General features: G+C 46.0%; 1 protein-coding gene across 1 annotated transcript in view; it reads left to right on the plus strand.

Moving 5' to 3' along the window:
- Positions 1 to 18563, plus strand: part of oca2 (oculocutaneous albinism II) — a 358288-nt gene that overhangs the window by 159816 nt on the left and 179909 nt on the right. Inside the window, exon 14 of the mRNA XM_055636431.1 lies at positions 15533 to 15671. Coding sequence (XP_055492406.1) covers positions 15533 to 15671 — 139 coding nt within the window. The remainder of the gene's footprint in view (positions 1 to 15532; positions 15672 to 18563) is intronic.

Genomic DNA, 18563 nt, shown 5'->3' on the forward strand with positions numbered 1-18563 from the left:
ATTACAATGAATGGCGGTGCTGGCTCGAAGGGCTGAATGGCCTCCTCCTGCACCTATTTTCTATGTTTCTATAATCACTGCATAAGACACAGTATCTATTAACCTCTATCTTCAAAATATTCAGAGACGCTTTTTCTAATGGCCTTTGACGAAGAGAGTTCCAAATACTCATTATCCCTGAGAGAAAATAATTTACCTTTTCTATTTCTTAAGTGGACCAACACCAAGATCTAGATTCTCCCAGCAGAAGATATATCCTACTTGTATCCATTATCTCAACATTTCTCAGGATCTTATATATTTCGATCAGGTTGCCTCTCACTTTTCTAAAGTTTGGCAGATATACAAGGTTTAGTTTGGTTTAGTTTAGAGATACAGCGTGGAAACAGGCCCTTAGGCCCACCCAGTCCGCACCGACCAGCGATCCCCGCATACAAACTACCCTACACAAACTAGGGCCAATTTTACATTTATACCAAGCCAATTAACCTTCAAGCCTGTAGATCTTTGGAGAGTGGGAGGAAACCGAAGATCTTGGAGAAAGCCCACGCAGGTCACGGGGAGAATGTACAAACTCCTTACAGACAGTCTGTAGATTGAACCTAGATCTCTGGCAGTGTGGCAGTGGCTCTACAGATGCACCACCGTGCTGCACGAATAGCCTGTCCAAACTAACATCCCATTAATATATTAGTCCGTTAACATAGAAACATAGAAACATAGAAAATAGCTGCAGGAGTAGGCCATTCGGCACTTCGAGCCTGCACCGCCATTCAATATGATTATGGCTGATCATCCAACTCAGCATCCTGCACCTGCCTTCTCTCCATACCCGCTGATCCCTTTAGCCACAAGGGCTACATCTAACTCCCTCTTAAATATAGCCAATGAACTGGCCTCAACTAAAATCTGTGGCAGAGAATTCCACAGATTCACCACTCTCTGTGTGAAAAATGTTTTTCTTATCTCGGTCCTAAAAGACTTCCACCTTATCCTTAAACTGCGACCCTTGTTCTGGACTTCCCCAACATCGGGAACAATCTTCCTGCATCTAGCCTGTCCAACCCCTTAAGAATTTTGTAAGTTTCTATAAGATCCCCCCTCAGTCTTCTAAATTCTAGCGAGTACAAGCCGCGTCTATCCAGTCTTTATCTGAGTCTATCCAGTGTTAAACTAATGTGTTAACTCCCTTCCATAAATAAGGAAACCAATTCTAAGTATATTATTCTAAAAGAGCTCTCCCCAATTCCCTATATGAATAAAACATAACTTCTCACCCTATGTATTCTAAGCGCCATACAAAAACATGAATATTTTTTACTTTCCGAATGACTTGCTGTACTGACATGCTTGCGTTTTGTCAATTCTACACTAGGGCACCCAGATCTTTCTGAATCTCAGAGCTCTAACCCATCTCACCATTTTCATTCTCCTGCAGATGTGAACAATTTAACATTTTGCACCTGATGCTCCATCTGCCAGATCTTTGCCCACTCACTTCACTATCTAAGGTACACAAAAATGCTGGAGAAACTCAGCGGGTGCAGCAGCATCTATGGAGCGAAGGAAATAGGCGACGTTTCGGGCCGAAACCCTTCTTCAGACTGATGGGGGTTGGGGGGGGGGGAGAAGGAAGGAAACAGGGAGGAGGAGGAGCCCGAGGGCGGGGGGATGGGAGGAGACAGCTCGAGGGTTAAGGAAGGGGAGGAGATAGCAAGGGCTAGCAAAACTGGGAGAATTCAACGTTCATGCCATCCGGATGCAAGCAACCCAGGTGGAATATGAGGTGCTTCCAGCATCTGCAGTTCCTGCTATTTCCTTCGCTCCATAGATGCTGCTGCACTCGCTGAGTTTCTCCAGCATTTTTGTGTACCTTCGATCTTCCAGCATCTGCAGTTCCTGCTTGAACACTTCACTATCTATATCCCTTTGTAGTCCACTCACAATTTACTTATTTCCTTTAACAGATCGGTCAAGACCAGAGGCATAGATTTAAAATAATTTATGGAAAGAAGCGTAGTAAGGAATTAGAAAAACATTTTTTTTCCTCCCAGATTGTGGCAATGGCCTGAGAGGAAATTGGATGTAAAATATTTTATCATATTTAATAATATTTAATAATTGAATGTGCACTTGAAGGGCCATAAGCTACAAAGCTATGGCAAGGTGCTGAGAGTTGGGTAGCTGCTGTTATAGATGAGCTAAAGTGAGAGGAGAATCCAGCGAAAAAATAACACCTTACATCCCCTAACTCTCTCCACCCCTCCCCCACCCTAGTCATCATACTAGTTTCACTGTTATCCTGCTGCGTTTCACTGTTTTTATCACTCGTTATCACTTTCCCCACAGCCAACAATGGACCATTGTGGGCTCTGCCTTTCCTTGATCATCATCGCTGGCTTTGATTTGTCCCTTTGTCTATCTTCCACTCATTTGTTCTATGCACCTTTTTATGTCTCGTTTACCCCCGTCCCCTGTCTCTCAGTCTGAAGAAGGATCTCGACCCGAAACGCCACCGATTCCTTCCAGTGATGCTGCCTGACCCGCTGAGTTGCTCCAGCATTTTGTGTCTATCTTCGCCAGCATCGACTTGTTAGGTTGAGTGGCACGTATCAGTATTTCCATTCATTTTATGACTACCACACACCAGGGCCAAGTTCCTGAGCAAATCACGGCAGATTATCGGAAATATCAATGCAACTTCTTCATGTGTGTGGCAGATGGCACTTGTCTTTATTGCGTTATTTCCCTCAAGAATGATCATGAAGATAAATTGTTGTGCGTGGGGGAGGAACAGAGAGGGGATGAAGTTTCCACAATAGTTGCCAAACATATGGCCCCCAAAAAATCTTCCATGTAATTGAATTTTCTGATGAACTGCAATCAGACTGGTTTTCTAAAATCTATTGTGACAGGGTTACAATAAGTATTACTTTGCATTGCCAGCCCGTAACAACATTTCAAGCATGAAAGCTAGTTAGGAAGTATTAAAGCAAGGTAGCGCAGCGGTAGAGTTGCTTCCTAATGGGCCTGTCCCACTTAGGCAACTTTTTAGGCAACTACAGGTGACTATGTCAGGGAATCGCCTTCATGGCCGTGAGGAGTTCCTGGATTCTGGGAACTAGTCACGGCCTCATTATGGTCGCTGCAATGTTTTCAGCATGATGAAAAATTAGCGGCGACCAGAATGAACCCGCCACGGAGAGTAGCGAGGATTCTCGTGCCGTAGGTGGGTAGTGGGTTGCCAGGAGGTCGAAGGTTGTCGTAGGTTTTCGTGGGTTGTAGCCGGCGCTGACCAGTGAATTTCATTGGCTCATTGGGAAAAAAAACTTAAGCAGTAGTTTTCAGAACCAAGGATAACCGACCGGTAATGTTAATGTCCGTGTATCTCTGGCTTCTTAAAAGTTGTCACCACTCCTTCTCCCCTCCCCCTTCTCCCCCCTTCTCACCCCTTCTCCCCCCTCCATCCCCCCCCCATTTGTAAAGGACTCACGTGACCCTTCCCGTACACTGTGCTTTCACCATCTTAATTACAGTGCCAACTTTCCTGCTCATCGTGGTGTGTGTCTGTATCACATTGACTTTGCACCGTGTGAATTTCACTCAGACTGCGCTCCCCCCCACTTGCCCTGTCCCCCGCCTGCATAACGGGCTGGTGCAGGAAGCGGTCTGTGTGTGTGCAGTCACTGGCAGACACCTGAAAAATCGCTTAAGTGGGACACGCCCATTGGAGCGCCAGAGACCAAGGTTCAATCCTGACTACGGGGGCTGTGGGTATGGAGTTTGTACCTCCTACCCGTGACCGCGTGGGCTTTCTCTGGCAGCTCTGGTTTCCTCCCACACTCCAAAGACGTACAGGCTTGTAGGTCACGTGTAGGAAGGAACAGCAGATGCTGGTTTAAACTGAAGATAGACACAAAAAAGCTGGAGTAACTCAGCAGGACAGGCAGCATCTCTGGAGAGAAGGAATGGGTGACATTTCAGGTCAGACTGAAGAAGGGTCTTGACCCGAAACGTCACCCATTGCTTCTCACTAGGTAAGAGGTTATGTTTTACTCATACAGAGAATTGGTGAGAGCTCAGTCAGACAGCATCTCCGGAGAAAAGGAATTGATGAGTCTGTCTGAAGGGTCTCAACCTGAAACGTCACCTATTCCTTTTCTCCGAAGATGCTGCCTGTCCCGCTGAGTTACTCCAGCTTTTGTGTCTATCTCAGCTTTGTATGATAATTGGCTTGGGAAAATTGTAAATTGTCCCTAGTGTGCAGGATAGTGTTAGTGTGCGGGGATTGCTGGTCGGCATGGATTCGGTGGGCCGAAGGGCCTGTTTCCGCGCTATATAACCATATAACCATATAACAATTACAGCACGGAAAACAGGCCATCTCGACCCTTCTAGTCCGTGCCGAACACATAATCTCCCCTAGTCCCATATACCTGCGCTCAGACCATAACCCTCCATTCCCTTCCCATCCATATAACTATCCAATTTATTTTTAAATGATAAAAACGAACCTGCCTCCACCACCTTCACTGGAAGCTCATTCCACACAGCTACCACTCTCTGAGTAAAGAAGTTCCCCCTCATGTTACCCCTAAACTTCAGTCCCTTAATTCTCATGTCATGTCCCCTTGTTTGAATCTTCCCTACTCTCAGTGGGAAAAGCTTTTCCACGTCAACTCTGTCTATCCCTCTCATCATTTTAAAGACCTCTATCAAGTCCCCCCTTAACCTTCTGCGCTCCAAAGAATAAAGCCCTAACTTGTTCAATCTTTCTCTGTAACTTAGTTGCTGAAACCCAGGCAACATTCTAGTAAATCTCCTCTGTACATATCTCTAAACTGAACGAAAATCTTTGGTTGGATTTTCTTCTGGTAATATTTCATCACTTTCAGTTGATTGGGAGTGATTGGCCTCCTCTCCGGGGGCTGGTGGGTCACGACACCATGTCGTCATGTTTGTGTTGCTCGGCTCGTAATCCAGGAACTAGGACTAATAATACGGAGACATGAGTTCAAACCCCACCATGGTAAATAGCAAATTGACATTTTTAGTCAAGCTATCTAGAATGTAAAGCTGATAATAGTAACGGTGAACAGAAAAAGCCTGTTTAAAATAAATCTGTCTGGTTCATTAATGTCTTTGAGTGGAGAAAATCTCAGTACTGACCTGGTCTGGCCTATCTTTGACTCTAGACACACAGCAATATGGTTGAGTTTTAATTGCCTTCTGAAATTAGCCCACAATGGCAAATGAGGATCAGTTTGGTCCTCATTGTTTAGGGAAGTAAGTTCCCGTCTCCCATCATAGATGAGGCCCTCACTTGTATCTCCTCGGTACCCCTTGCTCCCCCTCCCCCTAGTCGCAACAGAGACAGAGTCCCCCTGTTGCTGTTCAATAGACAATAGACAATAGGTGCAGGAGTAGGCCATTTGGCCCTTTGAGCCAGCATCGCCATTCACTGTGATCATGGCTGATCATCCCCAATTAGTACCCCATTCCTGCCTTCTCCCCATATCCGCTATATTTAAGAGCCCTATCTAGCTCTCTCTTGAAAGCATCCAGAGAACCTGCCTCCACTGCCCTCCGAGGCAGAGAATTCCACAGACTTACCACTCTCTGTGAGAAAAAATGTTTCCTCGTCTCCGTTCTAAATGGCTTACTCCTTATTCTTAAACTGTGCCCCCCTGGTTCTGGACACCCCCAACATCGGGAACATGTTTCCTGCCTCTAGCGTGTCCAAGCCGTTAACCATCTTATATGTTTCAATGAGATCCCCTCTCATCTTTCTAAACTCCAGAGTGTACAAGCCCAGCTGCTCTATTCTCTCAGCATGACAGTCCCGCCATCCCGGGAATTAACCTTGTTCCTTTGGCATTATAGCAGCTTTTGATGGAGGTCGTGTTGCAGATGAAATCTCCCACTGCCAGGCATGTTGCTGCAGTAGAGGAGGCTGGGGTGTGCGGACAAAGAGGGAGGGACTTTCAGAGGCTTGCAACCCATCTTACGGTGGGGAAAAAGTAACTGACAGCCCAATGTGGCTGCTGCTGGTGTTAAGAGCGCAATGGAGAAGGATTCTTGGTCCAGACCCGATACTTCTCCGACAGTTCCAATATTTTACCAACTTGCATCTGCTGTTGCAGATGTGGCACCTCTAACATCATATGTCCTTGCTGTCAACATGAATAACCATATAACCATATAACAATTACAGCACAGAAACAGGCCATCTCGGCCCTACAAGTCCATGCCGAACAAATTTTTTTTCCCCTTAGTCCCACCTGCCTGCACTCGTACCATAACCCTCCATTCCCTTCTCATCCATATGCCTATCCAATTTATTTTTAAATGATACCAATGAACCTGCCTCCACCACTTCCACTGGGAGCTCATTCCACATCGCCACCACTCTCTGCGTAAAGAAGTTCCCCCTCATATTACCCCTAAACTTCTGCCCCTTAATTCTGAAGTCATGTCCTCTTGTTTGAATCTTCCCTATTCTCAAAGGGAAAAGCTTGTCCACATCAACTCTGTCTATCCCTCTCATCATTTTAAAGACCTCTATCAGGTCCCCCCTTAACCTTCTGCGCTCCAGAGAATAAAGACCTAACTTATTCAACCTATCTCTGTAACTTAGTTGTTGAAACCCAGGCAACATTCTAGTAAATCTCCTCTGTACTCTCTCTATTTTGCTGACATCCTTCCTATAATTTGGCGACCAAAATTGTACACCATACTCCAGAATTGGTCTCACCAATGCCTTGAAGTCGGAGAGTGGGATATTTCCCCAATGTGCTGGATGCTCCTGGGATTCAGAGTCCCCTGCAGAGCTGGACCCCGCTCAGAGGACCCGGTGGGCCAAACTCGGAACCGAAGACCGGAGAGCCAAGGAGGAGGCAGCCAGTGGCAACGGCGGATGTGTGAAGTCAAGTTTATTCGTCACATACACATACGGGATGTGCAGTGAAATGGAAAGTGGCTGAGTGGGGAGTGGGCTGGTAGGAGAGGGAACGGGGTATTGCCTCCAGCACTTTCAAGTATCGACTGTGGGAGGTGCCCGCCAGGAGACAAAGGCAGTCGGGGTGAGGAGAGGGACATTGGCTCTCGGGACAAGAGATACAGTAACTGCCCTATAGCTGCTGGGGGGGGAGGTTACCTGGATCTGGAGCCACTCCAGTACATCGAGCACATGGACCGGACTTTGGACCATTTGTAAATGCCGTGAAGATATAGTAGCCAGGGCCATCTTCTTCGCTGTTGTGTCCCGGGGTAGCAGGGCGAAGGCTGCGGACCCCAACAGAATTAACAAGCTCATCAGGAAGGCTGGCTCTGTCCTGGGGCCAGACTTGGATTCATGCAAGGTGGTCTTGGAGGGGAGGATGCTCCTCAAACTGCGAAGCATCCTAGACAATACAGTTCACCCCCTCCATGACACACTGGTCAACCTGAGCAGCACCTTCTGCAACAGACTGGTTCCACCAAGATGCAGCACAGAACGCCACAGGAGATCCTTCTTCCCTGTGGCTATCAAACTGTACAACTCCTCCCCCTTCTTGACCGACTATACTTCTCCCCCCACCCCCCCCAAATTTGTGCACATCCCCCATCCTGGACTTTCCACTTGTCAATTTAATTTCATGTTTCAAGTATCTTGCTGTGTTTTATGACCTATTTCCCTCCTGGGATAAATAAAGCTCTATCATATCGTATGGTTTGGTGGGCAGTGAAAAAATGAACATACCCCAGTCACTGAACAAACGTTCAAAGTCCTCATTTATTGTGGTTTGAGTCGCCACTCTGAAATAGCCAGCGATGAAAAAGCCAGGCAAAAATATTTCATATCTGCTCCCTTTTGATTCCACGCTCTTTGCTTGTGAACAAACGTAAACATTTTTGAATGACGTCTGCTGATGGTTGAGGAGCTGGGCGCGGTAGCCGTTATGACACTAAGCCGTACGGACAGGAAGATAACCAGTGCTCTGCCTGTGGACCGCGGCCAAATTGTGGTCAAGGCCCCCCTCGGGCAAAAACCAGCTGGGTTCCGTACTTGCAATTTGCTATTCCATGACCACTGTTCCACCATGTGCCCGTGTAGATATTAGGTTAGAGTTGGATGGAGCTGAGAGTTCAGCTTCCAGGCAAACAATAACCAGTAGAATCAAGGGCCTGTCCCAGGTAGGCTATTTTTGGGCGACTGTCGTAGTCGTAGCAGGTTGTGGAAAAAACAGCGACTGGACCCCCCCCCTCGATGTAAAATTTGAAATAGAATCATTACTTTAACAACAAAAAAAATGAAGTCAGCAAAGGGCAACAACCTACGTTAACCTGGCGACAACTACGACAGCAACTACGTCAGGACAAGTCAAGCTACGCTCAGTGGCGTCAAACCAACTGTCGCCAATTGTCTCCGAATATTATTCCAACATGTTGAAAATCCAGCAGCAACCAGAAAGACGCCACAACCATACAGGTGGCCTGAACATTGACCAATTCTCCAATTTCCGGTAGCCCTTGCTGTCTCCTCCCCTTCTCAGCTCTCCCTCAGACCCTCTGGCTCCTCCTCTTCCTTTCTTCTTCCCGCCCCCCCCCCACACTGTATCAGTCTGAAGAAGAGTTTCGGTCCAAAACGTTGCCTCTTTCCTTCCCTCCATAGATGCTGCCGCACCCGCTGAGTTTTTCCAGCAATTTTGTCTACCTTCGATTACATAGAAACATAGAAAATAGGTGCAGGAGTAGGCCAGAGCCTGCACCGCTATTCAATATGTTCATGGCTGATCACCCAACTCAGTATCCTGTACCTGCCTTCTCTCCATACCCCCTGATCCCTTTAGCCACAAGGGCCACATCTAACTCTTAAATATCGCCAATGAACTGGCCTCAACTCCCTTCTGTGGCAGAGAATTCCACAAATTCACCACTCTCTGTGTAAAAAATAATTTTCTCATCTCGGTCCTAAAAGACTTCCCTCTTCTCCTTAAACTGTGACCCCCTAGTTCTGGACTTCCCCAACATCAGGAATAATCTTCCTGCATCTAGCCTGTCCAACCCCTTAAGAATTTTGTACGTTTTTATAAAATCCCCCCTCAATCTTCTAAATTCCAGCGAGTACAGGTGCACAACCTTTTATCCGGTGTTCCAGAAACCGAAAAGCTCCGAAAACCGGCCATTTTTTTCAGATGTCGTCTGCGCACCAAAGCTCGCGTTTGGCGCCAAACTTGACCCAAAACGACCCACGGTCAACCCAGGTCTGTACTACTGTAGCGGCTGCCTCCTCCCTGGAGACCGGGAGACGCTTAAACATCTGTAAATCATTGCTTAAATGTTAGTCAGTTAGTTTGGAGGGCTTTTATGTGAAGGGGGGTGAAGGGGTAAACTTTAATTCTTAGTCCCCTACCTGGTCGGAGAGGCGGGGAGCGGTCAATGCCTTACCGGGTCGCCGTGCAGTAAGCTCCGCAGCGCTGTGGCCGGTGGGGCAGCGGGCGGCGCCGGTTGTAGCTCCGACCCCGGCAACTCTACCCCTGGCTGTGAGGCGCTCCAAATCCAGCGCGGCCCGCGGCCGGACGCCCCAGCTCCGCGAATGTCAGGAGTCGGCGGCGTCGCAGCGCTGGGATACCAGCGGGGTGCGGGCAATGCCTTACCGGGTCGCCGTGCGGCAAGCTCCGGAGCGCTGTGGCCGCCGACACACAACATCGCGGAGCGTCGCTGGATTTGGAGCCGCGCAGCCAGGGGTAGAGTTGCCGGGGTCGGAGCTCCAACCGGCGCCGCCCGCGGCCGGACGGAGCCCCCAGCTCCGCGGCTCCAAATCCAGCGACGCTCCGCGAATGTTGGAAGAAGGCGGCCACAGCGCTCCGGAGCTTGCCGCACGGCGACCCGGTAAGGCATTGCCCGCTCCCCGCTGGTATCCCAGCGCTGCGACGCCGCCGACTCCCGACATTCTCGGAGCTGGGACGTCCGGCCGCGGGCCGCGCTGGATTTGGAGCGCCTCGCAGCCAGGGGTAGAGTTGCCGGGGTCGGAGCTCCAACCGGCGCCGCCCGCGGCCGGACGGAGCCCCCAGCTCCGCGAGGTTGGGAGTCGCCGACCAGGTAGGTAGGGGACTAAGAATTAAAGTTTCCCCCTTCACCCCTACACCACCACCACCACCACATAAAATCCCTCCAAACTAACTCATAGAAAGTAGGTGCGAGAGCAGACCACCAGGTCCGTCGAGCCCGCACCGCCACCCGCTCATGGCTGAACACTAAACAGACACACTTACCCACAAACAGTAGACACAAGACACAGAACACAAGACACTACCCTCCCCTTTATACCGCTATCACCCCTCTCCACCCCAAGAACCTCGTGATCTCCTGGGGGAGGCACAAAACCGGATAAAAACCCAGGTCCAATTCGGGAAAAAAATCCGGGAAATTCCTCTCCGACCCCAATCCAGGCGATCGACACTTGTCCAGGAGATCACTCAGGTCTTACTATACTAACCATTCCTAGGTCCATATCCCTGCCCTCTCCCCGTAGCCCCTTATCCCCTTGGCAGCTAAAAAACCATCTATTTTAGTCTTAAATATATTTAAAGTTTCTGCTTCCACTGCTCCCTGGGGCAGTGAATTCCATAAATTAACCACCCTCTGGGTGAAAAAGTTCTTCCTCATCTCAGTTTTAAAAGAGCCCCCCCTTATTCTGCAATTATGTCCCCTAGTTCTAGTTTCCCCGATCATTGGGAACATCCTCGGTGCATCCACCCGATCAAGGCCCCTCACGATCTTATATGTTTCAATGAGATCGCCTCTCATTCTTCTAAACTCCAAAGAGTAGAGTTCCAGCCTACTTAACCTTTCCTCATATGTCAATCCCCTCATTGCAGGAATTAATCTTGTAAACCTTCGCTGCACTGCCTCCAGGGCTAGTACATCCTTTCTTAAGTATGGACCCCAGAACTGTACACAGTATTCCAAATGTGGTCTCACTAATACTGTGTACAGCTGCAGCAAGACCTCCGTGTTTTTATACTCAATCCCCCTAGCAATAAAGGCCAAAACTCCATTGGCCTTCCTGATTGCTTGCTGCGCCTGCATACTAACTTTCAGTGATTCATGTACTAATACCCCTAGATCCCTTTGCGTTGCATTACAACGCAGCTCCTCCTCATTTAGAAAATAACTTGCCCTATCATTTTTTTTCCCAAAGTGAATGACTTCACATTTATTAGTATTAAATTTAATCTGCCAAGTTGTTGCCCACTCACCTAGCTTATCTATATCCTTTTGCAGACTCTTCCTATCCTCCTCATCCCCTACTTTTCCTCCCATTTTTGTATCGTCCGCAAATTTTGATATATTACACTTGGTTCCCTCCTCCAAATCATTTATATAAATTGTGAACAACTGGGGTCCCAGCACCGACCCTTGCGGAACCCCGCTAGTTACCGGTTGCCATCCCGAGTATGAACCATTTATCCCCACTCTCTGCTTCCTATTTGTTAGCCAATCCTCTACCCATGCTAATATATTACCCCCAATCCCATAATTTTTTATTTTTAGCAATAGTCTCTTATGTGGCACCTTGTCAAAAGCTTTTTGGAAGTCCAAGTATACCACATCCACCGGTTCCCCTTTATCCACCCGGGTTGTTACTTCCTCAAAGAATTCGAGCAGATTCGTTAAACAGGACTTCCCCTTCACAAAACCATGCTGGTTCTGTCCGATGAAGTCATGTTTATCCAAGTGCCCCGTTAGTGTTTCTTTAATAATTGTCTCTAACATTTTACCCACCACCGATGTTAGACTAACCGGTCTATAGTTACCCGCCTTCTGTTTACTTCCTTTTTTAAATATAGGTGTTACATTGGCCATTTTCCAATCCACTGGGACCGTTCCTGCCTCCAGGGAGTTTTGGAAAATTATCACCAATGCATCCACAATCCCCACCGCTATCTCCCTCAAGACCCTTGGATGTAATCCATCAGGCCCAGGGGATTTATCCTCCTTCATTAATTTCCCTAATACCACCTCCTTGGTGATCTTAATAGTATTTAGCTCCTCCATTCCTACCGCCCCCTGTTTATCCAGCGTTGGAATATTTTTTGTGTCTTCTATGGTGAAGACTGATACAAAATACTCGTTTAATGCCTTTGCCATTTCCATGTTCCCCACCAACAACTCTCCAGTCTCACCCTCCAATGGACCAACGTTCACCTTAGCCACCCTTTTTCTTTTTATATAGCTATAAAAACTCTTACTATTTGTTTTTATGTTGTTCGCTAAATTCCTTTCATAGTCTATTTTCCCCGTCTTAATTAATCTCTTAGTTATTTTTTGCTGACCTTTAAATGCTTCAGAATCCTCTACCCTCCCACTATCTCTGGCTACCTTATATGCCCTTGCCTTCAGCCGAATACTATCCTTTATAGTTTTACTGAGCCATGGCTGACTGTTCTTACCCTTACCCCTTTTTTTCTTCACTGACTAACATTTATGCAATGATTCTCCCTGTCTCCGGGGAGGAGGCAGCTGCTCCAGACTTTTCAAGCCGCCCGCGCTACCTACCTAATCTACGCTAAAAATCTTCCATTCTGAAATCCGAAAATGTCCGAAATCCGACAAGTGTCTGGTCCCAAGGCTTTCGGATAAAAGGTTGTGCACCTGTACAAGCCGAGTCTATCCAGTCTTTCTTCATATGAAAGTCCTGACATCCCAGGAATCAGTCTGGTGAACCTTCTCTGTACTCCCTCTATGGCAAGAATGTCTTTCCTCACATTAGGAGACCAAAACTGTACGCAATACTCCAGGTGTCATCTCACCAAGACCCTGTACAACTGCAGTAGAACCTCCCAGCTCTTATACTCAAATCCTTTTGCTATGAATGCTAACATACCATTTAGCATTCATAGCAAAAGTATTTGAGTATAAGATTCTCCAGCATCTTCAGTTCCTTCTTGAACATACAGGTGACACCCCGGGGCATAGTCACCTTAGTCACCTAAAAAACAGCTTAAGTGGGATAGACCCTTCACCCAGAGTCAGCTCACATGGGAAGTGTTGGTCAGATGGTGAGGGGCTTTCCTAGTTCATATGGGCTGGAGTTTATGTCTGGCAAGATTCAGCATTGGCAGGTAATGAGGTGCCGATGCAATTTAAGAAGCATTAAAATCACATTACAGAAGGAGAACATTAAGTCTTCATGCTGATCCCACTGAGGAAGATCAACTGAGATGAATTGTAATACCCACACTCAGTCCCTAGGTTCCCATGTAGTGCTCACCAGAGCATTTTTTTAATATGGTGATACTTACTGCTTCCATATTCTTTTAGGTAATGATTTCCTGCTTTGCACTACTCATCGTTTGAACAAAAATCTTCAAACTATCTCTAATTCTTCATCTGTGCCTTGAATATGGCAGCAACAATATTATGCTGCAGTCACGTAGGGCCTTGGTGAGATACCTTTGGTTCAGTTTTGGTTCTTATGTGTACAGCTGGGCTTGGACACTCTGGAGTTTAGAAGGATGAGAGGGAATCTCATTGAAACATATTAAGGACTTGGACATGCTAGAGGCAGGAAACATGTTCCCGATGTTGGGGGAGTCCAGAACCAGGGGCCACACAGTTTAAGAATAAGGGGTAAGCCATTTATAACGGAGACGAGGAAACACTTTTTCTCACAGCGAGTGGTGAGTCTGTGGAATTCTCTGCCTCAGAGGGCGGCGGAGGCAGGTTCTCTGGATGCTTTCAAGAGGGAGATAGATAGGGCTCTTAAAAATAGCGGAGTCAGGAGGTATGGGGAGAAGGCAGGAACGGGGTACTGATTGGGGATGATCAGCCATGATCACATTGAATGGTGGTGCTGGCTCGAAGGGCCAAATGGCCTACTCCTGCACCTATTGCCTATTGTCTATTGTATACCATAGAGAGCATGCTAGACTGATTCATGGGATGATAGGATAGGCATTGAGATGCATCGGGACAATCAGACTTATAATTCCTGGATAGACACAAAGTGCTGGAGTAACTCAACGGGTCAGGCAGCATCTCTGGAGAAAAGAGATGGGTGACGTTTTTAGGCTGGGCCTCTTCTTCAAACCAGTCTGAAGAAGGGTCCCGATCCGAAACATCACCCATCCTTTTTCTCCAGGGATGCTGCCTGACCCACTGTGTCACCCCAGCACTTCGGTATAAACCAGCATCTGCAGTTCATTTCTACATACTTTATATTCCCTGGTGTTCATTAGACCGAGAGTCCAAGTACACCTTACCTAGTGTTTTATACAAGCTGTCACAATTACACCTGAGATTCGTTCACCAATTATCCATATTATCTACTTCCCAGTAGGATCCGAGAGAATTAAAACATTGACATTTCCTCAGCAAACTGTTCATTGTTTGCCTCGCTGGTTTTTGGAGGTGATTAGTTTAGTTTAGTTTAGAGATACAGCACGGAAACAGGTCAGGCCCCTTGGCCCACTGGGTCCACACCGACCAGCATTGCCCACTGACACTATCCTACACACACACTAGGGACAATTTAAGTCGTCAAGTCAAGTCACGTTTATTTATATAGCACATTTAAAAAAACAACTCTCGTTGGCCAAAGTGCTTTACATTTGTTATAAGAATATGTAAACAAACAAACTACATCTATCTATCTATCTATCTATCTATCTATCTATCTATCTATCTATCTATCTATCTATCTATCTATCTATCTATCTATCTATCTATCTATCTATCTATCTATCTATTCTATCTATCAATATATACAACTCTCGTGCCATCCGACCGGCTGCCGTCCGGTTGCCTTTCTGCCTTTTGATTCGTTGACGGCTGCTCCTTCCTATCAGCTTCCAACACACTTCGAAACAAAGTTGCAAGACAGGGACACTCTGAACTTTTCACTGCTGCAGCAGGCAGGGGAGGTGCAATTGGATTTTTTTAAAAATCCACTGCTGAGGGAGGCAGGGGAGTGCTAGAATCTTACATTTGGGGACGGCTTCAGTTCCGTTGGAGGAGATGGGTGCATGGTGGAATATTGGGTTGGGGGATCACACCATTGGGGGAGCAGACCCAACGGGTCTGCACTTGGTCTAGTATATACATATATCCCTCGCTCAGTGGACGTCAGGAAAGGCTTGGGAGTATAGATAAGATTTTAGTCTTGACTTAAAGGAGTCGATGGAGGGGGCAGTTCTGATGGGAAGGGGATGCTGCTCCGCAGTCTAGAAGCTGCAACCGCAAAGGCGCGGTCACCCCTAAGCTTATGCCTAGACCGCAGGATAATATTTATACCAAGCCAATTCACTCTTTGGAATGTGGGAGGAAACTAGAGATCCTGTAGGAAACCCACGCAAGTCATAGGGAGAACGTACAAACTCTGTTCAGACAGCACCCGTAGTCAGGATTGAACCCGGGTCTCTGGCGCTGTGAGGCCGCGACTCTACCGCTGCGCCACCGCGCCGCCCGGGATGATGTCGGGAAGATCATCGCCCTTGAAGATGGTGATGGCAGGATTAAGACCCGCAATGTTGTTATGTCTCCACAGACTGTGTGAGGTGCTCAATCTGGACCCCAGGCATGTCCTGATCGCGGAAGTTGTCTTCACCAACATTGGCGGAGCGGCCACAGCCGTAGGAGATCCTCCAAATGTCATCATCATCTCCAATCAGGCACTACAAAACACAGTAAGGAGATTCTGTTCAACTCTATTAATATTGATGATGAATCATTTATCCCATCCTGACCTTCAAAGGTGTAAGTTTCAATTATTTATCTACTTTTAAGCTGTTACAAATGTAAGAGCACTCCCTATGGATTTCTAGGTCTGGCTATGGAGTGCAAATTAAAATTTCATTTTTTTTTTGAGTGCTTAATCGGTGTAATAATTTTAACCTTGGAATATGTTAGGTCTTTAGCTGAGCAATTGTTAATTAAGCCACCCACCACAGCTCTTCCCACTAAATTATTAATTTTGGCATAATTTATATCAATACATTTATTTAAGATTTAAAAAAATGAGCATTAAGATCCGCCTTACTTCACATCTGTTATTTCCAAAATATTAGGCTGATAAACATTGGCTGAGATCCACACTCACTGATTTAAAAAAAAAAATGTGAATCATTTTTATTTTTAATCTTTTTCAAGTAACGTGTCCATTAGAATAGTTCTGAAACGTCACTATCGTGGAGAATTAAGACGTTGACAATCAAGGGGACCTCAAGGTGCTCTGGCCTTGGAGCCTAAAGGGGCTGTCCCACTGTACGAGCTAATTCAAGAGTTCTCCTGAGTTTCCCCTGATTCAAACTCAGAGAATTACGGTAATAGCAGCTCGTAAGTACTCGGGGCTCTCGTGGACATTTTTCAACATGTTGAAAAATCTTCACGAGTCTTCACGAGCTTACCGCGTTTCCCGAGCACCTGCCGTTAGCGTTACGAGCTGCTAAGAGACGTCCCGAGATCCGACGTACCCGCTACATACATTCTACGTGCTCACCAAGAGTTTGATTTTATTTAAACTCGGGAGAGCTCTTGAATTAGCTCGTACAGTGGGACAGCTCCTTTACCAGCGGACCACCTGAGATTTGCTTGCCTCTCTGATGTCTCTTTGGTGGTAGACTTCCATTTTGTACCACCATTTGGACGGGTACATGGATAGGAAAGATTGAGAGGGATATGGGCCAAACAAGGGCAGATGGGACGAGCGTAGCTAAGATATCTTCGTTGGCATGGGCAAGTTGGGCTGAAGTCATCTGGTTGTAGGTATGTTGCTAAGCCTACCTGAAGCGTCGTTGAAAATCTGCCCCAGCCCGTGTGTGTGATTTTGCCGCTGTTTTGAGGGGGCGGGTTTAAAACGCGATTTTTACTAGGCTGTTGCAATCGAAAATGTTCAGCCTAGTAAATCATTAACGAAAAATCGCTGAAAGATCCCGTCGCAAAAGATAATATTAGTTTTTATGGCCTTGTATAATAGTTATAGTAGTTTAAAAATCACTCTCTAAACCCGCGACCTCTCGCAGCCCCAGGGTTTTATAAAGTAAACAATTAAAGGTATGTAGCTGATTTTTACATTAAAAAGGGCTTCTTAAGACCCCTTTATACAAAGTTTACTATAGCGAGTAGCTCATTTTGGGCTCTTTATATCCCGCAGTATTTTTCTGGGCATTTGAGGGCACTAATCTACCGCAATGTGAACGTTCTAAACCAGCGCGTTCACAGGATCCCACTAGAAAGCTGATTTAAAATGGACTTCAATTTGCAGCAATTGAACACAAAATTCCTTCCATTTGGCCTATAAATTAAATGTAAATGAGATTTCAAAATCATGTTTTATGGTGAATTATTTATGAATATTATTTGGACACTTGGGCTATTTAAAAATGTTAATCATTTATTAAGAAATGGATAGATGTTTAGATCTAGTAATTGAAGTTTGAAATTTGCTACACTTGGGTAACTAACTAATTATATGTTTTAATTTCAGGTCATCCAAGTAAGATTATTTTATATTTGTTTCAGAATGCTTCAATCTACGATAACTGAAATTTTCATTCAGTTCTCTTAATTTTTAAGAAGGTTATGGGTTTTTGACTGCCCACGATCACAGCTTTTTTGTAATGTCCATAGAAAATCAATAGGGAACAAGATGCTAATTTCCGAGTATGAAAATGTCCATAACTTTTTAAATACTTGAGATATGAAAGTGAATTAGGTGTCAAATTAAACTTCTTTTTATGCTTTATCTGATGGGATAAATTACAGACTTGATTTTTTAAATCTCAAAATTTTGTAACATTGCTACTGGTTGAGTCTCATTGTTTGTAACTTGTTTTCATCTTAGACCACAGCTAACAATGGCCTGCTTCCTTTATAACCGTTACTTTTTTGTATAACTTTCATTCATTTCTTCTGCATCTCTCTATATCACCACCTATATCTCTCGTTTCCCTCTCCTCTGACTCTCAGTCTGAAGAAGGGTCTCTCGCACTGGAATGTCACCTATTCCTTTCCTCCAAAGATGCTGCCTGGCCCGCTGGCATTTTGGGCTGAAGGGCCTGTTTTCATGCTGTCTGACTCTATGACACTGTGACGTACCACTAGCTGTATGTTTGGGTACCAGGCAGGGTCCAGCAGACTCAAGCTCAATAAGATGTTTTCTTTAAGATCCGGTCTGAAAGTAATAGAATTGTGATCGAGGTCAGTTAAATACGCGTCATGAACCATATTCCTCTCCTCAAATATTCATTGTCAAGGGCCTCAATGTCTCCTCTGGGGGTTTGTGAAGATCTTGTTCTGCTAGCCCACTGTACATTTGGGATAATTCAAGCCAGCAGCAAAATCATGGATTAGTCGCACCCTGGCGACTCCCTCTTCTCCCCTCTCCCATCAGGCAAAAGATATAGAAGTGTGAAAACGCACACGGCCAGATTCAAGGACAGTTTTTTTCCCAGCTGTTATCAAGCAACTGAATCCTCCTCCCACAACTAGAGAACAGTACTGAACTACTATCTACCTCATTGGTGACCATCAAACTATCTTTGGTTGGACCTTACGAGCTTTACTCGTTATACCCTTTA

Source organism: Leucoraja erinacea, chromosome 6, assembly GCF_028641065.1.
Source record: "Leucoraja erinacea ecotype New England chromosome 6, Leri_hhj_1, whole genome shotgun sequence".
Classification (NCBI taxonomy): Eukaryota; Metazoa; Chordata; class Chondrichthyes; order Rajiformes; family Rajidae; genus Leucoraja; species Leucoraja erinaceus.